The sequence below is a fragment of the Lissotriton vulgaris genome, chromosome 3_1 (genome assembly GCF_964263255.1).
Source record: "Lissotriton vulgaris chromosome 3_1, aLisVul1.2, whole genome shotgun sequence".
In the NCBI taxonomy this organism is placed as follows: Eukaryota; Metazoa; Chordata; class Amphibia; order Caudata; family Salamandridae; genus Lissotriton; species Lissotriton vulgaris.
In genome coordinates, this window is record NC_141689.1 from 1,941,139,702 (window position 1) to 1,941,164,502 (window position 24,801).

Consider the following 24,801-nt stretch of genomic DNA (forward strand, 5'->3'; position numbering starts at 1 on the left):
TTCTTTCGGGTTGGAACCTCCGGGTGGAATATCTCGGCCAAATCCCTCACTAAGTCCTGATGAATTTTACCCAGTCTCTCATAGTACTCTGGGGTTCTTTGTTCGTTCAGGAGAGCATCCACCTCCAGGAAGCTTGGCAAAGCCAGCTCATATAATTTCTTGATGGACTCTTCCGAACTCACCAACTTTCCCCACTTGACCCGGCGCCTGTTTGTGGTAAGGATCAGATCCCCCAGAGCATCCCCTTGGCCAACTGCGGGTGGGTCCGTCATAGGCAGGGGGCACAAGATGGTCAGGCAGAGGGCATTATGATCGCTGTCTGACCTCTTAATTACCCTGAAGTCAAGCACTTTGGGCCAGAGAGTGATGTCCACCATAATATAGTCTAGCCTCGACTCATGGCCCCTCCTATTGAAAGTACACACCGAGGGAGTGTCGGAAGGGGTACGGCCATTACACGCCCTCAGTGCGCAATTCAAGGTAAGGGACATGAGCTGTAAAGCTAGAGGGGACCAAGCTTTAGGGTGGGGAGAAGATGACGGTGGAACCCCCCAATAGTCATCCTCAGCCGTAAGGGCACCATCCAATAGGCCTTCCAGGGGTTCAAAGTGACAGTTGAAGTCTCCTCCAAGCACCACCTTGAGGTCAGCCGGTAGCTGGCCCAGGAAGGTAGCCAGATCATTTAGGGTTGGTGATTCGTTTGGCGGGGCGACTGGACGCGAGTAGACGTTAACAATGGCCCACGGAGTTTTACCAGGCCACGTGAGCCGCACGCACTGGATGTCCTGCGAGCACGTATAAACCTGCTCCGCCTGGCACCCAGTGTGGCTCGCAATCCAGATAGCCAGGCCACCTGATGGCCTCCCCCTCCCTGCCCATTTGGCAGGGACTTCAAACACTTCAAACCCTTTCCTGGGCTGAGTGGCCCTCGCCCAGGTTTCCTGAAGGAGGAGTATGTCACAACCACCTACCAGGCAATCCCAGTCTGGAGAGCCTTCCTTGTTCGCAATTCCTGCCACATTCCAGGAGAGAATTCTCAGACCTGGGTCAAGTGGCAAGGTGCCCTGGGCTCCAGCCAGAGGTTGTGGAGAGACCATGGGTGGGACAGCGTCTCGGGAACTATTTCCGCTGCCCGCAGTAACGGCAAGCCCGGCCCGCTCCACAGCCCCTGTCTGCAGAGAAAGGGCAGACCCGATGTTGGGTAGAGAACCCAATTGACACAAATTGCCGTCTGCAGCAGCCCCTCGCTCGCTAGCGGTGTTCACCCGGGTTGGTCCCAACATGGGGGCCATGCCTAGTCCCACACATCTTTGCACGTCCTCCACCATCTTCCCAGGACCAGGCGAGATTGGCCTGGTTTGTGGTCAATCGACCTGGTCCAAACAGGAGAACCTGTTATGATGTATAAAGTTTGCCTGGACAGTTGGTAGGGGGTGCCTAGGTCTATAGCGAGAGCCATCTATAGCAAAACCCACCCTAGTCCACCCCTTCTCAGACCCCCCCGCCGTGTTGCTACCATTGGGATAGAAGTGTGAAAGGGGTACAAGTTCAATTTTAGACTGATCAGGCCTTACAAGCCAGTTGCAGATGTAATTTGCAACATGAGGGCTCCTAAAACTTAGGATGATACAATCCCCTGGCCTGTTCTTTACAGTAGAGCCTATCCAAGGAATCCTCCTTGCCATCAGGACCTCACCCTTCAAGTTTGGAGGCAGCGGTCTATTAATACTGAGCCAGCTAATAGCCTTATTGCGTAGGGAGTCTTGGGACTCCCTAGCACCGCCCGGTAGCTCAGGAACTCCCACCATAATTGCCGTATATGGAACAGCTTCTGGGGGCAGGTTAACCACCCTGCGCCTATCAGTGGGGGGTACAGGACCATCGCCCGGGGCGTTAGTAAGACCCACTGTCGCCCTAGATTGCAGCACAGAGTGTGGCACAGGGGGTAACTTAGATCTCCTGGGGGCCGGAACAGGGGGCCTAGGTGCTGGATTTAACAAGGTGCGCGACTGGGAAGTAGACGCACCATTTGCATTCAGCGATACCCTACTGGAGACCTGGGGCAGTGTAGAAGGGAGTGAACTAGTCCCAAGTAGTTCCCCAGAAGCTACAGGAGCATTTGAGGCTATACCGGGGCTTTTCCTAGTTTGGGTATTTTCCCGGGCCTGAAGTAGATTTTCTATAGCCTCTAGTCTAGCTAGGATGGGGGATAACAGATTCTTAATAATATCTGTGATTGAATTAATTGCTAGGTCCGAACTGTTAGAAGAGGATACCCCACCGAAGATAAATGGACCCGCCGCCACTGGAGATAGCACAGGAGCTGGCGAGGCCATAGAGTCCAACCCAGACCCTGTTGTAATAAGCTCTGGGGAAGCCGAAATGTCTGTACTTTCTTCGAGAGATTGATCAGTAACATCAATCTTTGTCCTTTTTACCCTCTTTGTTTCACTAGGCCTTTTTCTTTTTAGAGGCTGTACCACCCCACCATCTACAGGGTCTGATGACAGGACCGTTTGCCCCGCTTCCAGCGTGTTTGGACCCGTATTATCCAAGATGGCAGAATGGTCGGAAGTCCCCAATGGCCGTGGGGAATCTAGGACCCTCTGCGTTACAGGAGATCTTAACTGCTGAAGAACCGACTCGATGGTCTGATCGATACTGTCCAGCAATGACATATGGGTAGCGTCCATAGTGAAGGGTATGCTAGCGTCATTTGAGGCAGATTCCCCAGGGTCCAGGAACACACTTTCAGGGCCCAACTCAGAGTGAGAGTCCATGGATGAATGGCACTTACTGATTTGGGAACTTGCCTTGGGGAAAAATTTATCCAAAGTACTTGCGCCATGTTGGACAGACTTGCTCCTTAGGGCTCTGGACGTCATACTAGGGTGGATAATGGGGCAGTTTGGCGGAGTCGTTAGAGAGGGGGCCCGGTCCGGTCTCTCCCGGCCTCTAACGGCCTAGAACGGCCCGCTCTTTGCCCGGTCTTCGCCCCGGTGACCGCCCCGCGCGCGTCCCGCTGCGCGCGTGGGTAGGTACTCCTAAGTATGACAATGGGGCGTGGCACTGGGAGGGGGCGCGAGGCGCGGCGGGAAGAGGAACCAGCTGGCGCTGCCAGATGGACTGCTGGTCCTCGCAGTCCCGCTCGCCTCCGCCTCTCACCTCCGCTGCGGCCGGTCCAGGAGTCAGCAATCCCCCAACTGGTAGTAGCGCCCAGCCACTCCTGTGGCAAAGAAAGCAGGCAACAATCCAACTCCTCTCACGAGCGGCACCCGCGGAGCGGGGGCCGCGAGGAGTAAAGAGCACTCGCAGGCAGGGGGGCGTGGCACTGGGAGGGGGCGCGAGGCGCGGCGGGAAGAGGAACCAGCTGGCGCTGCCAGATGGACTGCTGGTCCTCGCAGTCCCGCTCGCCTCCGCCTCTCACCTCCACTGCGGCCGGTCCAGGAGTCAGCAATCCCCCAACTGGTAGTAGCGCCCAGCCACTCCTGTGGCAAAGAAAGCAGGCAACAATCCAACTCCTCTCACGAGCGGCACCCGCGGAGCGGGGGCCGCGAGGAGTAAAGAGCACTCGCAGGCAGGGGGGCGTGGCACTGGGAGGGGGCGCGAGGCGTGGCGGGAAGAGGAACCAGCTGGCGCTGCCAGATGGACTGCTGGTCCTCGCAGTCCCGCTCGCCTCCGCCTCTCACCTCCGCTGCGGCCGGTCCAGGAGTCAGCAATCCCCCAACTGGTAGTAGCGCCCAGCCACTCCTGTGGCAAAGAAAGCAGGCAACAATCCAACTCCTCTCACGAGCGGCTCCCGCGGAGCGGGGGCCGCGAGGAGTAAAGAGCACTCGCAGGCAGGGGGGCGTGGCACTGGGAGGGGGCGCGAGGCGCGGCGGGAAGAGGAACCAGCTGGCGCTGCCAGATGGACTGCTGGTCCTCGCAGTCCCGCTCGCCTCCGCCTCTCACCTCCACTGCGGCCGGTCCAGGAGTCAGCAATCCCCCAACTGGTAGTAGCGCCCAGCCACTCCTGTGGCAAAGAAAGCAGGCAACAATCCAACTCCTCTCACGAGCGGCACCCGCGGAGCGGGGGCCGCGAGGAGTAAAGAGCACTCGCAGGCAGGGGGGCGTGGCACTGGGAGGGGGCGCGAGGCGCGGCGGGAAGAGGAACCAGCTGGCGCTGCCAGATGGACTGCTGGTCCTCGCAGTCCCGCTCGCCTCCGCCTCTCACCTCCGCTGCGGCCGGTCCAGGAGTCAGCAATCCCCCAACTGGTAGTAGCGCCCAGCCACTCCTGTGGCAAAGAAAGCAGGCAACAATCCAACTCCTCTCACGAGCGGCACCCGCGGAGCGGGGGCCGCGAGGAGTAAAGAGCACTCGCAGGCAGGGGGGCGTGGCACTGGGAGGGGGCGCGAGGCGCGGCGGGAAGAGGAACCAGCTGGCGCTGCCAGATGGACTGCTGGTCCTCGCAGTCCCGCTCGCCTCCGCCTCTCACCTCCGCTGCGGCCGGTCCAGGAGTCAGCAATCCCCCAACTGGTAGTAGCGCCCAGCCACTCCTGTGGCAAAGAAAGCAGGCAACAATCCAACTCCTCTCACGAGCGGCACCCGCGGAGCGGGGGCCGCGAGGAGTAAAGAGCACTCGCAGGCAGGGGGGCGTGGCACTGGGAGGGGGCGCGAGGCGCGGCGGGAAGAGGAACCAGCTGGCGCTGCCAGATGGACTGCTGGTCCTCGCAGTCCCGCTCGCCTCCGCCTCTCACCTCCGCTGCGGCCGGTCCAGGAGTCAGCAATCCCCCAACTGGTAGTAGCGCCCAGCCACTCCTGTGGCAAAGAAAGCAGGCAACAATCCAACTCCTCTCACGAGCGGCACCCGCGGAGCGGGGGCCGCGAGGAGTAAAGAGCACTCGCAGGCAGGGGGGCGTGGCACTGGGAGGGGGCGCGAGGCGCGGCGGGAAGAGGAACCAGCTGGCGCTGCCAGATGGACTGCTGGTCCTCGCAGTCCCGCTCGCCTCCGCCTCTCACCTCCACTGCGGCCGGTCCAGGAGTCAGCAATCCCCCAACTGGTAGTAGCGCCCAGCCACTCCTGTGGCAAAGAAAGCAGGCAACAATCCAACTCCTCTCACGAGCGGCACCCGCTAATAATTGCTCATTCTTGGAACTTGTCTAAATCCCATTGTGATGAAAGTATATGCTTTGATTAGGCTACTTATTTGAAAAGTAGACGAATTTAGACTTTACCATGGATGGACTCATTTAGAGAAAAGTGGTAAATCAATTTACTTATAGCTATAATATTACATCCAGCATGTGGTAATACTCGCTCATGACACAGAAAACTCCATGCCTATTGTCATGCTCTTAATTATCGCCAGCCAAGGTTGTTACTACATCAGTGGATAAACATGTGCAAAACATAAAACCGATGTGCTTTTTCTTTTTACCCCTATTTTTTCTTTGAGAATTATTACAGGTAACTCTGATAGAAACGTTATTTTTTATATAGATGTTCTGCTTCAAATTTAGTGGAATACTGTAACTCCACTGTGAACATCCACTCTTTTGTTCACCTTCACTCTCACGTATAACTCACCACTCTGAGGGCTCCTTCAAAGACAGGGTCGCTTACAAGAATGTTGTCTCCAGGGCTAACCAGCATCTCAAACACCTGCACAAAGGGGAAAAAGCATTGTCGAATAGTTAACATATGGCCTGCATTCTGATTCTGTTTAGTACAAAAACTGAACTATTATGTGCATGCTGGTGATGTTTCTAGAAGTATGAACATCCGATTTACGGTCAAAGACTATCATAATGAAAACGCGAGGCAGTCGGGCCTTGACATTTCTGCAAGGCATATGACACGACTGTTGCCGAGACGATTAATAAGGGTTCCCGTTATCTGGAGCACCACAAGTGCAGGCGTAATTGCGACAGCCCCTTTAACAGGATCTGCCAACCTCTTCGAAATTATGACATCTGTGGATCTACCACATATCCAGTGTATTTCATGCGGGGACTTCACCTGCACCATGTGGGAAAAATCTCCAGGTGAAACTCTGAGGGTAAATGAGGAATTATCAGGGAAATCTGGTGCTGAATTACAGATTCCCCCTGTAATTCCTGTTTTCCAAAAGTACAAGTTATCATCCACGGTATTCCCCACGTCTTGGAGTTACCCCCACAATTGGATTGTGGTTGTCTGAACACTGGGAGAAAGGCAGAGTCACCCCTATTGTTCAATGGCAAGTTTTTTTCTCTTTATTTAGACAGTCGAGTCTGTTAAAGTACAAACAAGTTTTCAAAAGAAATGTACAAGTCAAACACGTTTCTTATTTACGATGTGCTTAGAAACAGATAAAAACAAATCTCGATTACAAGTATAAAGTGCAGATTCGTAATTGCTATAACATAATACAAAGAAAGTTCAGCATGTCCACAATTTTACCCAAAAGTTTCTAAGGCTGGTCGATACAATTAATTAAGGGCCCGATGTAGGTAATTTATTTTTACCGGTTCGTAAATACCGAATGATACCGAATCGGTATTTATGAACCGGAAAACCACATGTAGGTAAATAATCGGTAAAAAAAAACGATTCGGTAACATTCGGTATCCACACTCAGTAAATACCGAATCAGTAATCACCGATTCGGAAATCTCTGAATCGGTAACACCCATTCCCCCCTATGGGCCTCCAGTCCCATAGGAATGAATGGGAGACACCGAATCGGATATTACCGAATCGGTATTTACCGATTCGGAAAAATCCGATCTTGAAAATTCGAATACATGAAATGTGAGCCAGTGAACCAATCAGGGACACCCACCACACCCCACAACAAAGCCTCAAAGAATCCAACCAATCAGATGCAAGTACCACACCCCAGTACCTGGAGGTGGCCACACCCATGCAGGTTCAGAGCAACAGAACTGCAGAGAGAGCTGGAGGTGAGACAGAGGAGTAGGCTGCACTGAGCCCAGCATAGCTATACCATGGAGTCCCAGGAGGCACAAAAGGATGGAGGTGACAGAAAGAAGAAGGTGAAATTCAGCCCAACTGAGCTCCAGGTGCTGGTGGAGGAGGTTGGGCAGCATTATAGTCAGCTGTTTGGGAGACAGTCTCTGCAAGTAGCAGAGTCTGTAAAGAGGGACATCTGGCTGGCAATACAGAGCAAAGTCAATGCCCTGGGAGTGAAAAGGTGGTATGATCTGAGGATCACCACCAAAAAGAAGCTTGCCACCCATAGGAAGGAATCAGCAGCCACAGGTGGGGGGAAGATCCGTGCACCAAGCCTCACAGAACTGGAGCAGCTTTTGGAATCCACCATGGAGCCTGAGAGCATACACAGGATTGGGGATGCTGATAGCTCAGCCAGAGCTGCAAGAAAAAAAGGTAAGATGCATGGACATGTACCCCACCCATTCCCTGGCCCTTTCCCCAATGTGGGTGACTCACTCACAATCCAGCACACATGACAGTAGTCACCAGCAATGCATCATGGTAGTTGTAGTCATAGGTACATACATCAAAGCTGCCAACACTGAACACTGCATGCCATGCCACACTCCCCATACACAACCAATTGAGGCATATGAAAATGTGTAGTAGGATTATGTGTGATGAAAACACACAGCTGATCATTGTCCATGTCTCTCCACAGGAGAGTCATAGCGCAGAGCAGCGCAGGGAGGGGAGTCAAGTGCACCAACAATGGCACAGAGGGAGAAGCCAACAGACACAGCCGGAGCTAGTACTGTCCCTGAGGACACAACCCAGACACACGCACCCACAGCAACGGAGCAAGACACCACTGCACAGCCACTGTCGCCCCTGCTGTTCGAGACACAGACTCCGGCAGCACCTACAGGTGCCACAACACCAAGCTCTGGGTCCCCTGTGCATGTGAGGCCAAGGAGGCAGGATGTACTACCATTAAGAATCATGGAAAGCTCTGATGAGGAAGTGGTGTAGGCACCCAGACCGAGCACACCACCACTGGCTGGCGACACAGGCCAACAGGGGTCAATGGGATCTGGCCGTGCAAGTGAACGTGGCCGTAGGACACGTGAGCAGGATGAGGGGCAGAATGTGCAGGGGGTATTTGCTGGGCTGGAAGCCACAATGGTGAGGGTGCAGCACATGCAGGCCAAAGGGATCCTGGCAGTGCACAGACAGGTGTGCATCCTGAACAGCAGGATGTCAGACATCGATCGGGGGGTAAGTGCCATGGCAAAGGGAATGGAGTCCATGGCAGAGGGGGTGAGGGACATGGGTGTGCACATGGGTTCCCTCTGTGACAGGCTGGAGAGTGACCACCAAGAAAGGCGCTGGTATAGGCGCGAGGTACAGCAACTGAATCAGTCAATTAACCGTCTGGCTACTTCTACCACACTGCTATGCAGCCGGTCAGTGACCATGCAGACTGAAATTGTGCACTGCTGCAGTGACTTGTCCAGGGGGATGGGGAGGGTGACCTCTGCTATGGAGGTAATGCTGACACAGCAGACAGCCACTGCTAATAACACGTGTGTAGGGGACACAGAGAAGTCCACAAGCAGGAGTGGAGCCAGCACGCCTGTACGGGACATTCGTCCGAGCAGCAGACTCTATGTAGATGACACCGCTTCCACTGCGCAGGTTGACCCCCAGCCCTGTGGCTCCAACAACATCACGCGTAAGCGCAAACATTAAGAGATCATAATGAACACAGGACAGGTCACAGTGATTTTAACTTTGGCCACCCAGTGTGCAAAGTGAATTTAATTTGATTATTGTGGTCTTGAATAGTGCAGTAGTGCATATTAAAGTGAGTGTTTCAAGACATGAACATGCCTGTGTGTCATCACTCTATTAAAAGTATCTGTTGGTGATTTCTGCGCGTCGCAGTCTACCATCTGTTGCAGGTGCTGCTCCTGCTGTAGTGTGATCGGCTTGTACATTCCCATCATCTATGTCCTCATGATATGTTAGTTCAATCTCTGCCCTCCTTGGTGGCAAGATTGTGCAGCATGGCGCAGGTAGCTATTATCTTGCAACAGATAATTGGCGTGTATTGCCGTGCACCTCCACTCTAATGGAGGCACCTAAATCTACTTTTCAGCAGTCCAAAAGTGCGTTCCACCACGCAACGTGTTGTTCTGTGTGCCATGTTATACTGCATTTCGCTCATGGTGGATGGGTTCAGGTAGGGGGTGAGCACAAATGACCGCAGGGCATATGCACTGTCACCTGGGTAGAAAATGAAATTTTGATTAGTCACATTCTCTTTATGTTTCCTTCTGCATGGACTATCAGGGTGTCTCACACATACTTACCCAGCAGGTATCCATCACCAAAATCACCAGCCACAAGGCATCTGTATATTCCACTGTTGGTGAATATGTAGGAGTTGTGGGTACTCCCTGGATATTTGGCTACAATGTCCGTAATTATGTTGCCAGCCTTGCATATCACCTGCACATTGATAGAATGTGTGGACTTCCGGTTTCTATATATGTGTTCAGTTGCTGCAGGTGGGCACAGTGGGATGTGCGTCACATCGATACAGCCTAAGATGTGCGGGAACTGGGCAAGTTGATAGAAATTGGTTTTCGTCCTTGCAAGTTCTGCAGGTGTGTCAGGGAACTCGATGTAGTGTTCCATCCTCTGCATCATGGCGTCTAGGAATTTTCTGAAAAACCATGATAGGCAGCTCTGAGACACCCCACCTACTGTGGCTATCACGTGCTGGTAGCTACCAGAGGCAAGAAGGTGTAGGCAGCACAGCACCTGCACATGGTGTGGGATAGCGTGTGCTCTTGGGGTTGGGTATTCCAGATATGGGTGGAGGTCCCCAATCAAGTCCAGGATGGTTCTGGGGTGGAAATTGGTTTTCGTCCTTGCAAGTTCTGCAGGTGTGTCAGGGAACTCGATGTAGTGTTCCATCCTCTGCATCATGGCGTCTAGGAATTTTCTGAAAAACCATGACAGGCAGCTCTGAGACACCCCACCTACTGTGGCTATCACGTGCTGGTAGCTACCAGAGGCAAGAAGGTGTAGGCAGCACAGCACCTGCACATGGTGTGGGATAGCGTGTGCTCTTGGGGTTGGGTGTTCCAGATATGGGTGGAGGTCCCCAATCAAGTCCAGGATGGTTCTGGGGTGGAGTCGGTACCTTTGCAGGATCTCAGCTTCAGTCAGTTGGAAGAGGGTGATCCTCTGCCTATACACCTGCTCCTTCCTTAGCCAGACCCTCTCTCCTGCTGCCTGTATCCGTAGCCGCCTTGCAATACGTAAAACGCCGCCATTGTGGTTGCACAGTTGCATTTTGGGGCCTTCTTATATATCCTGTTCCTGGTTTCCACCTGCTCCCAATCCATGGTAAATACTGATTCTTAAATACCGATTTTCATGAAAATCAGTATTTTTTGAATTTGCTACATATCAACAAGCCATTTTTACCATTTCTTATTTACCGACTCGGTAAATATGAATTCGGTATTTTCCGATTCGGATATTTACCATTTCTTAATTTCCGAATCGGTAAATTCCGATTCGTTTAATACCGATTCGGTGTTTTACCGACTGGTATTTAACGATTCGGTACGTTTTTAGTCACATACATCTCGATGCTCATATACCGGTCGGTAATGGCCGAAATTACCGATTTTTGGCCGTTACCAACCGGTATTTGGCTACCTACATCGGGCCCTAAATCTGTTGACACCTGCAAAACAGCATAATGCAACCCTGGTATTTGCAGTACTTCACTAATTTGTAACGTGCTATGCTGTGTAGACATGAATGTGCTAAGTCTAGTGTAAATCAGAAGATACAAACTAACATTTCACAAGCCAGTTGACTGCTTCAAAAGACTGGTGGCTAAAATGATTAAAAAATACATTAAAATGGCCCCACATCAAGGTATATATATGCCTTGTCCATGATGTGAGCATGTATACAATTGCAAAGTGCTGTGTTTTTTAACCTGCCTTTGATCACAGCAGCTATGAAGGCAATTGATGTTAAAAAGATCTGTGTTAACAATGAACCTTTACCTTTCTCTTCGTTAGACTCAGTATATAAGCTCAATAATATTGATTTCTATTAATTCCTTAAAATTAAGGTAGCTTTGTCCAAGAGTATTTTTCATCCAGATTCACATATTGTTTCTCTCCCACAGCTTTGGGGTAAGGCAGGACATATTGCTTAAAGGATATATACGTTTTTGTTCACTACTCCGTCATCGCTTTCTACGGTTACTCAGCTCAAATGGATACACCACATTGATGCTGATGTATTCAAACATATTACACCAGACACTTGGAAAATCATTGGGAAATGTTCCCTATGTAATAAAGTTGCTCCTTCTCTGATTCAATCAAAATTATTCACTATTAATCTTCTGCATTGGACCCCTGCTCGTCTGTATCCACCTAAACTTAAAGATGATGATCTTTGCTGGAACTGTAAAAGTGCTGCTGATACCCCATAACATATGTTTTTTTAATGCTCTCTTCTCCAAGTGTTTTGGAAGTTAATTCATAAGCATTCATTACTAATTTTTAACGTCCAGTTTGAGCTTTCCTTTCCTTTAGTTTTGTTGGGTCCTTGGGCAGCTTCACCTCTACTTCCTTTAGATGAGTTAGATTTAAAACTCCTGGATCTTTCCTTTCTTCAATTAGAAAATGTGATGAGATTAAGGGAATCTCTATTAAAGATGTTCTTGTTAAATCCCTTGCATATGCGGACGATGTGCTTTTATTCATTAGTGACCCTGTTTCTGGTTATACTTTAAATGCAAACAAAACAGAATGTTTCCCTTTAAATATATATTGTACTCCTGATATGCTTCCCATGAATGGTATAATTTGGCAAAAGAGTAGACTGAATTATCTTGGGATTTTATTTTCTACATACATAAAATCAACAATTAATTTGAATTGTGAATTTCTCTTAAATTATATCAAAGACAAAACATCTAAATGGTCGTCCCTACATCTTTCATGGTGGGGTATATTGGAATCTATAAAAATGACTTTAGAGCCTAAATTCTTTTATACCCTTGCAATACTCCTGACTCAATTCCCATTGAAATTTTATAAAGATATTGATAAATCCTTATCTAAGTTTTTATGGAACAACAAATCACCTCGTATTGGTTACAAACTATTAAAAATTCCCAAACGTAATGCTGGTTTTAGCATACCTGATTTTTTTCTTTATCAGAACGCCTTCATTTTAAAACAAAGTTCACTTTGGTTTACTCATTCTTTATTAAATAACCCACCTGCTTGGTTATCTATTGAGAAATCTTTAGTAAATCCTCACCCACTTTCTTCTTTGATAACAATGTCTAATACTACATAACTTTTTCATAAAGCAGCTATTATTAAATCTACTAAAATGATGTTTAATGATTTAGACTCCATTTTTCTTTCCCCCATGAATAATACTGAAGATATTTCACTTTGGTATAGTAATGTCATCAAATTGAATAGAAATGTTAATTTTTGGTCTTCATGGAATAAAGCCGGCATTTTTTAGATGTGTATACCAATAATACTTTCATTTTGTTTGAAACTTTACAATTCAGATTTGGTTTATCTTGATCCAATATTACCAAATACCAATATTTATGCAATTCAATTTTAGATTCTTTTCCAAATGCTATTCCCTCTAATGTTGCTGCTGATTTATCAATTTACATTCAAATGGTTTCTTCTTCTTCTAATGGTGTTTCTATTTTATATAAAAAGTTATCAGACACTCTTGGTAGCAATATAAATATGCTTTCCACTTTTTGGAATAATGAGCTGTCACTTTCTTTATCTACTGAAACATGGCAAGATATATGGCTTAATGGCATATCTGGTTGGCTTCCTGTTTCACTTTATAAAACAAACTCTAATATTTTACTTAATCGATTATGGGCCCATCTCGTTTATTCCATGCTAAACTCCTGCCTTCTCCAGATAGTTGGCATTGTAAATTACAACCGGGCACATAACAGCATATATTATTTGATTGTCCATTAATTTTTCAGTTTTGGGCAGATGTTTGGGATATTATAACAAAGATTTTAAAAATTCAAGGAGATATTTCTCATCAAGTGCTGATTTGCAAGTCTACAATTTTATTACAAAATTTAAATGTTTTAGAAAGTAAAGTTTTCAATTTTCTGATTTCAGCAGCATTGAAATCTATGACTTATTGTTGGAAAGATAGTTCTTCATTATCTGTTCATGCATGGTGATCATGGGTTCTTTTTACATGAAGAGGTGCTCAACTATCTATGAAGGGGATTTTTCATAATTCGATCTCTTTTCAATTGTTTTGGTTGCCTGTTGATATATATTTAAATATTAAGTAATGTGTGTATAATATTGCCGTTTCGGATAAATATATCTTCTATTGATGCTATTGTTTTGTTATAGTAGCTCCGTCAATACTTATTGCTCCAATTGTGTAATTATCCCTTCCCTTCCCTTTTACTTTCACATGAAATTGTTATTCTATTTACCTACTACAATTTATTTATATATATTGATAGCTTATTTGTAATTTGTTTTTAGGTATTTTTGCCTTATTGAAATATTTTTTGTATTATTTTTATGTATTATCTATATAAAAATATCAATAAAATATTTTGAACACTAAAACTCCTGGAACTATTGTTATCCGTAGCTGTGAAAATTATTTTATCAGAATGGAAATCATTTAATTCCTTATCATATCACACATGGTGGGCATGGGTATTGTTTCTCCGCGGTGCTCACATCTCGGTGAAGGAGGGACAATATACCCCTTTTATCTCTTCTAGTGTATGGAGATCGCTTGACAAATATATCCATTTAGCTTCTCAGGGTCTGGTAGCTCAGCATCCTTTTTTCACCGCTGATTGATTTTCCCTTTCATTTAGTAAGTCTGGAGTCCCTTTCAATCTTTCTCTTTCTCTCATTTCTTCCTTCTCTCTTTCTCGTTCTCTCTTTTCTTCTTTTTCTTTCTTGTTCTCTATCTTACTATTCTTTTCTTTTCTTTCATCTTGCATGTCTTTGTATTTATCTTTAGTGGGATCAATTATTTTTACCAAATTGTAATACAACTGAATTGACATGAGTAGGTTCTTATATATCTGTTTTTATTAAGGTTTATCCATTATTTATAATAAAATTCATATTTATTCTTTTGTATTAATTATTTATTGTTCAAGATGGTTTTTATGTATTACATTCTGTAGTACCTTAATTATGTATACTCTCTCTTAAATAAATAAAATTGTTTGAGCAAAAAAAAAAAGATCTGTGCAAACACCAAGGATTTTAAATCCCTATTGCACTAAAACATGCAGACTAAGAGGGCAGCAATCATTCATAATGCAATAAATAACTGGCTGTGCATTGTGTCGCTTATGTTGACTAGCGATAAATAGAATAAGCCATGTGTAGGGGTAGGGCTATGGTGATTAGTTCAGTCGCAGGCCTCAGTCCTGGGAGATGATAAGGCGGACAGGGGATGGAAGGCGTCAGAAGCTCATCGGACCGCAGGGGGAACTGGGATCCTGTTTCAGAGCAGTGCAGCAAAGGCAATAAGGAGATGGGTTTATGGGGCTCGGGAGCCAGGGTATGACTTCAGCAACTAGCCGGGCTGTTTAAGTGCATTGACGATTTCAAGGGCTAGCCAGAGTGTGGGTAGTCATGTGAATTTACTACGCCGCCATTTTAGGTCCGGCATTGGGAGGCCATCACAATGTCCACATAACGCCTCCATCTTAGGGTCAGGCAGCAAGCCGATTTCAGTGAGAGTTGGGCCGAACCTGGGTATGAGTCACTTTTAAATAGTCATTAGTTTTGACTGATCATCAATCTAGTGTGCAGCGACAGTGGTGAGGGAAAACAGAGATCTGGCGAGGCGCCGCCATTTTAGGACCAGGCACCAGTCACTCTATGGAGGGCAACGAGAGGGGTACAGATTGCAGAGAGATGTTCCTGTGGGCTCTAGACAGAGACTGCAGTCCTCAGAGATCCTCGGTATGGTGAGGCGTCGCCGTTCGTTTTGGGATCAGGCAGCCCTTAGCAGCAATCGAGTGAAGGTAATATCAAAAACTTTCTTAAAAACTCTCCAACTCAGCCATCTGGAATGCACACCAAGTCGCTGGTAGGGGGGGATCCTCCGCGAGACACAAGCTCCAAGCGGGGCTCCACTGGGCTCCAGGTTGTAGGAGAAGAGAGAGCGCGATCACGGCAGGACAGAGTCTGGAAATTGCCGAGCAGAGGCAGCCAAATAGAGGGTGCCGAGATCGGGGCACTCTGTGCGTGTTCTCAGGGTCCGGAGCGTCAGGCTCGGGCTCACCGTATTGCAGAATGCTTCCCCAGCAACGGGGAGCCTCCCCGAGGTGCAGACTCCAAGTGGGGCTCCATGAAGAGGTTGTGGAAGAGTCCACCGGGAGAGCGCGATCACGACAGTCTGGAAGTGGCTGAGCCGGAGGCTGCCGAGATTGGGACACTATGCGTGTTTACAGAGGCCGCAGCATCAGTCCCGGCCTCGCTGCACTAAAGATGGACAGTTAAAAGGTAGTCTCACCTTTCTAATGGAGCTATTGGAAAAGAGGTTGCGGATTAAAAAATATGCCACTTCATGGATTACACCATGCATAAATTGACTGGCCATCTAGAACACCACTCTGGAGGAGGTGATGGAAAAAGAAAAAATTGAGGCTGTTTTAGGTTTTAAAATCAGAAACATAAATCTGATCTCATTGGCACCTCAATCACTTAAGGTACTTGTTCCATTTGAGTAGTTAGTTAGAAAACTGAACAATTGCTAATACTGTTCTCCTCAATCCTTCTCTTTTGACCATAACACATTAGAATTGAACACAATGTGGGTACCAGACTTCTAGTTCAGTCTCAATCAATCACTTTTTATTCTTACTTTAAGTACATTTGTTGGTTACATTTCACCAATTTAGCATTTTAGATTCCTACAATCAACATACGTTCCATTTGAGGGCACAGGCAAAATAGCAAGTATTAAAGGCAAATGTTTTTGGTATTCTAATAATATGGCGCTTTCTGTACCTTTTGTGTTTGGGAAGAATGAATGTGCTGAAAATGCACATGCTTCCAAGGGTTATATATTTGTTCCATTCCCTACAAGTGTCCATCCCAATTGACAAATTGAAGGCATTCCATATGAAAATGACATCAGGGAGAGGCTTAATGTAAGGTCAACCAAAGGAAATTGATTGTTTCGGTGCACAGTCAAAATATCAATTCCCTAACATCGACCTACAGTAAAATCGAGTTGTAAATATCGAAGGTGAAGAATATCGAGGTCAAGAATATCGTTGGACAGAATATCGACCCTAAGGTAAGTAATATCGAATTTTTTTATATCGATGTAAGTAATATCGAAGTTAGTAATATCGATATCAATTATATTGATGTCACTAATTTCGATGTTACTAATATCGATATTTGTTTGTTGTTATGTATTTTATTATGTATTTTATATGTATGTAATATATGTTTTTGTTAAGTATTTTATTTGTTTTAAATTATATGTGTACTATTTATTATATATTAAAAATGTAATTTTTAATTTAATTGTATGTTTTAGTACTGGACCGGGTTGTGGAAAGTAATTTATTTATATTAAATTAATTATACATTTTTAGTCATTGTAAATTAATTTTAATTAATTTTTGCGTTTAAGTTCTGTAGAGGGTTGTGGATTTATAGGGGAATTGGGTGGGAAGTAAATTAATTGTAATTAAGTAATTATTTATTTTTGATTGGTATTGATAATTATTGTATTTCTAATTAAATAATAATTGGTAATTAATTAATTATTTTATTAAGGTTTGTAATTGGTAATTACATTTTTTAATTGGCAATTAATTTTTTTAATTGGTAATTAAGGTTTGTAATTGTTAATTACAATTTTTAATTGCCAATTCATTATTTTAATTGGTAATTCCTTTCTTGAAGTTGGTAAATAATAATTTTTATTGCTAAATAATTTTTATTATTTGGAAATTTATTTTATTAATTGGTAAATAATTTTTTCTACAAAATACTTTGTATTCAAAAATAAATTTACTGTTTACCATTTTTTTAATGTTAATTAATTTTTTAATTATTAATATGTTTTTTGTTTAGAAAAATATTGTTGCGTTCAATATTATTTGGTTATTTATATTTATTAATTAATATTTATTGTTAATTTATTGTTAATTAAATATTTAATTGTAATTATGTTTTTAGTAATTATCAATGGGGATTTGCAACTGATGTAGTTATTTAAAAATAAAAATGTAAATTATTTTATTTAGAAAGATTATTTATAAGTATGTTATATTTCATTTCTACACTATCCAATGCTTTCCCTACTGTTGCACCCTCTGGAGTGGGAATAGTAATTATTACCCCTACGTTATCCAACGCTTTCCCTACTGTTGCACTCTCTGGACTGGGAATAGTAATTTTTACCCCTATGCTATCCAACGCTTTCCCTACTGTTGCATTCTCTAGAGTGAGAATAGTAATTTTTACTTCTACGCTATCCAACGCTTCCCCTACTGTTGCACTCTCTGGAGTGGGAATAGTAATTTTTACTCCTACGCTTCCAACGCTTTCCCTACTGTTGCACTCTCTAGAGTTGGAATAGCAATTTTTCCCCTACGCTAAGAACAGGTACAGAAAGGAATAGAGAGGGAGTAGAGAACATTATTGAAAGGGGTATTTTGTGTAGCAAGCCAGTACACTCTTTCACCCTCCTTTGTTGACAGCCATCTCAATGGCAACTAAAGGAGAAGTCATTATGCAGAAGTCTTCGACTTGTGTATTGGATTTTTTTGTCTGTTAGCCACTTCAAATCTCAAATGGTGACAAATGGTTTGCGTTCATGCCTGCCAATCACCCTGCACTTTGGCATAATTCCAGAACCACAGCAACATTTCTTACTGTGTGCTTCTAACATGAGTTCCATCAATAAGGCTTCTGACATACTAATTTCTGTAACTTGTTGTCAACATGGTTGTGAGAGGCTTGTGATAAGCATGCCGACTGTGGCAAACGTAGTAGGTTATAATGAAGGGGTTCTGCCCACATCACCCTCCCATACCGGAGCAGGGGTCATCAAAAAGATGAGAAGGTAGAAAAGACGGTATAAAGGGATACATTTCACATTTATTAGTTGGATCCAAGAAAAATTACATTATCTTGTTCTTTACACCTTAATGTAAATAAATCTAATTAAACAAAAAGTATATGGACATATAAACGTATCACAAGAACAAGTGGCACACAGAATTAATCCAAGGAAGAACAGATCATAAAATATACATATATACAACAATTATATACAACATATACAATATATAAACAACGACATACCCTAAGAGAGGTAATTGAAACCTATCTCAAAATATATACACTCTCACTTATGTGATATAGATCAGAAAGGAAATCCTATTGGCGCCTGAGAAAAGAATTCTCTCACAAAACTGGCTAAATACAAGGCGCAAGGAGTTGAAACAAATACAAATAATGATGGGGGGACTCCTTCTACACAAAAGTGTCGACGCAGTCGCGGTCGCTTTTCCGCCAGTAGACTCTTTATGGCTTCATCAGGACAGGGGTACTTGCAGACAAACTATCAATAAACACGCCACTCCCACCAGGGGAGGGCAAAAAGGAAGGAATCCTCTCAAAGTAATGCCCGGGGCCCTTAACCGGACAACAAGACCACCCTCAAACTCGCCACCCAGAAGCACCACCAACTGATCCGCGCCGCCAAGAAAACTGCATTCAAGGACCGGCTTGACAACAACGCACACAACTGCAAGGAACTCTTCAACATCGTGAAAGAGCTCTCCAACCCCAACGCCGGAAACAACGACATCACCCCTTCGCAAGATCTCTGCAACTCCCTCGCCTCCTACTTCCACAACAAGATCGCGGACATACACAACAGCTTCAGCACCCAACCGACGCACGCCACGACCACAGCAACGCCGCCCACCGCCGCCCTTCGAGCCTGGACTCCGATCAGCACCGAAGACACTGTCCGCATGATGAACTCCGTCCACTCCGGATCTCCGACCGACCCCTGCCCTCACCACGTCTTCAACAAGGCCGACGCTGTCATCGCACCCCACCTGCGGGACATCATCAACACCTCCTTCGACACCGCCACCTTCCCCGAGAGCTGGAAGCACGCCGAACTCAGCGCTCTTCTCAAGAAACCTACAGCAGACCCCACGAACTCAAGAATTACCGCCCAATCTCGCTCCTCCCGTTTCCAGCCAAAGTCATTGAGAAGACCGTCAACAAACAGCTGGCCGCCTTCCTTGAGACGAACGGATCCCTCGACCCCTCGCAGTCCGGCTTCCGAGCCAACCACAGCACCGAGACCGCCCTCATTGCCGCCACCGACGACATCCGAGCCCTGATGGACAACGGAGAAACAGCGGCCCTCATCCTCCTAGACCTCTCCGCCGCCTTCGACACTGTCTGCCACCGCACCCTAGTGCACCGCCTCAGCAACGTCGGAATCCAGGAGAAGGCACTGGAATGGATCGTCTCCTTCCTCGAAGGAAGAACGCAGAGAGTCCGCCTACCACCGTACAAGTCAGAAGCCACCGAAGTCATCTGCGGTGTCCCTCAAGGATCCTCGCTGAGCCCTACCCTCTTCAACGTCTACATGAGCCCCCTCGCGGCCATCGCACACCAACACAACCTCAACATAATCTCCTACGCCGACGACACCCAGCTGATCCTCTCCCTGACCAACGACCCCGCCGCCGCCAGAGCCAACCTGCACGAAGGGATGAAGGAGGTAGCCGAGTGGATGATGACCAGCCGCCTGAAACTGAACTCAGACAAGACGGAGGTCCTCATCCTGGGCTCCACGCCCACCGCCTGGGACGACTCCTGGTGGCCCCCCGCCCTGGGCACCGCACCCAAACCGACTAACCACGCACGCAACCTGGGCTTCATCCTGGACTCCTCCCTCTCCATGACCAAGCAAGTCATTGCCGTCTCCTCGGCGTGCTTCAACATCTTGCGCATGCTACGGAAGATCTGCTGGTGGATCCCCACGGAGACCAGGAAGACCGTCACCCAGGCCCTCGTCACCAGCCGACTGGACTACGGCAACACCCTCTACGCCGGAACCACCGCCAAGCTCCAGAAGAGACTTCAGCGGATCCAGAACGCCTCAGCCAGACTCATCCTCGACATCCCACGTAACAGCCACATCTCCGGACACCTGAGAGACCTGCATTGGCTCCCCGTCAGCAAAAGAATCACCTTCCGTCTCCTCACCCACGCACACAAAGCCCTACACGAACAAGGCCCGAGCTACCTCAACAACCGAATCAACTTCTACGCTCCCAAACGCCACCTCCGATCAGCCAGCCACGCCCTCGCCGCCGTCCCACACATCCGTAGAGTGACTACAGGAGGAAGGTCCTTCTCCTACCTGGCCGCCAGGACCTGGAACTCCCTCCCGACCGACCTGCGCCTGACCCAAGACCACCTCTCCTTCGGGAAGAAGCTCAAGACCTGGCTGTTCGAGCAGTAACGGCACCCCCCCCCCCCCCCAAGCGCCTTGAGACCCTACGGGTAAGTAGTGCGCTCTATAAATGTCTTTGATTGATTGATTGATTAAGGGCAATCACAAGCGCGCAGGGTCCACTTGTCCAAATAAATGGGAAGATGAAACACGTGGAATGCGTTACGTGGCAACAAGAAAGCAGGGCGGCAAAATTACGCTCCTACAGCTCCTTAAAAAGGAGTCGCACTGGCTCAAAAAACGGCATCAACAGTCCAAAGGAAACCAACTCTCAAGTTCGGCAAACGTAGCTCAATTTGTAGATGTTAGCTGTGTTCTTTTTAGCATATTGGGTATGTTAAGAGCCACTCTTACTAGGTTTCCCTATAGTCATGACTGCTCAGAAAAAGTGTAAAGACATGCCTATTTACTCCTCATGCAACCACATAGTAAATGGTCCTTTCTAATTCTGAGTGTATCTTAAAGGACCAGGTCTGCCTAGTAGGATGCAAAAGTGAGGTATGTTCCTGTGACTTGCAGCAGTGCTGTAGCACAAAGTATAGGAAGGATTTATGGACAACTCAGAACATGCAACAGTTGCATCAATAGATGAAACAAAATGACTAAAAACAAAATATTGCTTCAGCTCCTTTTGCACTAAATATAAGGTTCTTGTTCTAACATGGTCAGCATGCTTCTTGGGAAACCTCTATTTGCATCAACAATATCAGTGTGCCATACTTTCAATCAAATGGAAGCAGACATGTGAAACACTTCTAACTTCTAAATTGTTCTAACTTTGCCACCATCAAAACAACTGTGTAAGGAAGTGCATCTTTTTGCATGGTCATCCCATTTTTACTTAATGGATGTACTGGCATATTTGACTCTGAGCACTAGGACCGTCCATAAACGGGTTTAAAGAGGAAAGGATCATGCATTTAGGAGTGCATGTGCATTTAGTCCTAAAACATGGTAACAATGGCTAATTATGATTAGAATACTTAGCACAGATATTCATCTGTTATACCATATTAATGTTTAATAGAAGCATTCATGTAGGATTCAGTGCTATGGTAACAGAAATTAATATTGCTGTGTATTTTATGTAGACTAATGTATTTCAAAGATCGGAATAGGCTCTTTAACCTTGTAACTGGTAATGGTTTATGGGACATTATGTAAAACAGCTAAATAAAACAGATGTACCCTGATCTCTTCTGTGAGCAGGTGTGTAGTGCGGTACACAGTCAAAATATCGAGTTTTAAATTTCGACCTACCAAAATATCGTGTTTGAAATATCGAAGGTGCAGAATATCGATGTCAAGAATATCGTTGGACAGAATATCGACCCAAAGGTAAGTAATATCGAAATTCTTTATATCGATGTACGTAATATCGAAGTTAGTAATATCGATAGCATATATATCGATGTAACTAATTTCGACGACACTAATATCGATATTTTTTTTTATTTTTTTTATTATGTATGTGTTATATGTTTTAGTTAAGTATTTAAAATAAATATTATTATATGTGTATTAATTTTATATATATTTTTTATAAGTAAATGATATGTTTTAGTACTGGAGCGGGTACTGGGTTTATAGGGGAATAGGGTGGGAAGTAACTTAATTGTAATTAATAAAATATTTTTTATGTGTAATTTATTTTGTAATTAATTATTAATTGGTAATTAAGTATTTTAATTGATAAGTTAATTATATAATTGGTAATTAATGTTAATTTTAATCAAATGTTATGTTTTAGTACTGGAGCGGGTTGTGGGTTTATAGGGGAATAGGGTGGAAAGTAATTTTATTGTAAATATTTAAATATTTATACATTTTTAGTTATGGATAATTAATGTATTAAAAAATTATTATTTGGTAATTATTTATTTTAATAGATAATTATTTTTTAAATTGTTAATTAATATTTGTAATTTGTAAATATGTTATATAACTAGAAAAAACAATTAAATAATTGTTTAACATTATTTTTTCTAAAAATAATAATTTGTATAATGTTTTTTAATTTTTAATATTGCTTTAAATTTAAATAATATTTTATTGTTATGATAAATAAATTATTCTTTATTATGTATTATTTGGTGATTAATATTTAATAATTATTATTTATTGGTGTTTGTTGTTAATTTATAGTCAAAAAATTATTGAAATGTAATTAGTTTTATTAAACATTAATCGTTTTTTTGATGTTGATGTATTTGAAAAATTTCAAATATAAACATTATTTAGAAGTATGTAACAATAAAAATCTATGTTATTAAACGCTTTCCCTACTGTTGCACCCTTTGGAGTTGGAATAGTAATTTTTCCCCCTAATCTATGCAAAGCTTTCCCTACTGTTGCACTCACTGGAGTGGGAATGGTAATTTTTACCCGTACGCTATCCAACGCTTTCCATACTGTTGCACTCACTGGAGTGGGAATAGTAATTTTTACCCATCCGCTATGCAACGCTTTCCCTACTGTTTCACTCTCCGGAGTAGGAATAGTAATTTTACTCCTTACACTATCCAATGCTTTCCCTACTGTTGCACCCTTTGGAGTTGGAATAGTCATTTTTACCTTTACGCTATCCAACGCTTTCCCTACAGTTGCACTCACTGGAGTTGGAATAGTAATGTTTACCCTTACGCTATCCAACGCTTTTCCTACTGTTGCACTCACTGGAGTGGGAATAGTAAATTTTACCCACCCGCTATCCAACACTTTCCCTACTGTTGCACCCTTTGGAGTTGGAATAGTAATTTTTACCCCTACGCTATCCAACGCTTTCCATACTGTTGCACTCACTGGAGTGGGAATAGTAATTTTTACCCACCCGCTATCCAACGCTTTCCCTACTGTTTCACTCTCCGGAGTGGGAATAGTAATTTTACTCCTTACACTATCCAACGCTTTCCCTACTGTTGCACCCTTTGGAGTTGGAATAGTAATTTTTACCTTTATGCTATCCAACACTTTCCCTACAGTTGCACTCACTGGAGTTGGAATAGTAATTTTTACCCTTACGCTATCCAACGCTTTCCCTACTGTTGCACTCACTGAAGTGGGAATAGTCATTTTTACCCACCCGCTATCCAACGCTTTCCCTACTGTTGCACCCTTTGGAGTTGGAATAGTAATTGTTACCCTTACGCTATCCAACGCTTTCCCTACTGTTGCACTCACTGGAGTGGGAAGAGTAATTTTTACCCATCCGCTATCCAACGCTTTCCCTACTGTCGCACTCTCTGGAGTGGGAATAGTAATTTTACCCCCTACACTATCCAACGCTTTCCTTACTGTTGCACCCTTTGGAGTTAGAATAGTAATTTTTACTCTTAAGCTATCCAACGCTTTCCCTACTGTTGCACTCACTGGAGTTGGAATAGTAATTTTTACCTGTACGCTATCCAACGCTTTTCCTACTGTTGCACTCACTGGAGTGGGAAGAGTAATTTTTACCCTCCCGCTATCCAACGCTTTCCCTACTGTTGCACCCTTTGGAGTTGAAATAGTCATTTTTACCTTTAAGCTATCCAACGCTTTCCCTAAAGTTGCACTCATTGGAGTGTGAATAGTCATTTTTACCTACCCGCTATCCAACATTTTCCCTACTGTTGCACCCACTGGAGTGGGAATAGTTATTTTTACCCGTACGCTATCCAATGCTTTCCCTACTGTTGCAATCACTGAAGTGGGAATAGTAATTTTTACCCACCCGCTATCCAACGCTTTCCCTACTGTTGCACCCTTTGGAGTTGGAATAGTAATTGTTACCCTTACGCTATCCAACGCTTTCCCTACTGTTGCACTCACTGGAGTGGGAAGAGTAATTTTTACCCATCCGCTATCCAACGCTTTCCCTACTGTTGCACTCTCTGGAGTGGGAATAGTAATTTTACCCCTACACTATCCAACGCTTTCACTACTGTTGCCCCCTTTGGAGTTAAAATAGTAATTTTTACTCTCACGCTATCCAACGCTTTCCCTACTGTTGCACTCACTGGAGTTGGAATATTAATTTTTACCAGTACGCTATCCAATGCTTTCCCTACTGTTGCACTCACTGGAGTGTGAATAGTAATTTTTACCCACCCGCTATCCAACGTTTTCCCTACTGTTGCACCCTTTGGAGTTGAAATAGTAATTTTTACCTTTAAGCTATCCAACGCTTTCCCTAAAGTTGCACTCATTGGAGTGTGAATAGTCATTTTTAACTACCCGCTATCCAACCCTTTCCCTACTGTTGCACCCTTTGGAGTTGGAATAG

General features: G+C 44.9%; 1 protein-coding gene across 2 annotated transcripts in view; it reads right to left on the reverse strand.

Moving 5' to 3' along the window:
- Positions 1–24,801, reverse strand: part of LOC147728656 (kynurenine/alpha-aminoadipate aminotransferase, mitochondrial-like) — a 486,130-nt gene that overhangs the window by 275,837 nt on the left and 185,492 nt on the right. For both annotated transcript variants that reach the window (XM_086962430.1, XM_086962432.1), the window contains exon 5: positions 5,568–5,642. In XM_086962430.1, coding sequence (XP_086818556.1) covers positions 5,568–5,642 — 75 coding nt within the window. The remainder of the gene's footprint in view (positions 1–5,567; positions 5,643–24,801) is intronic.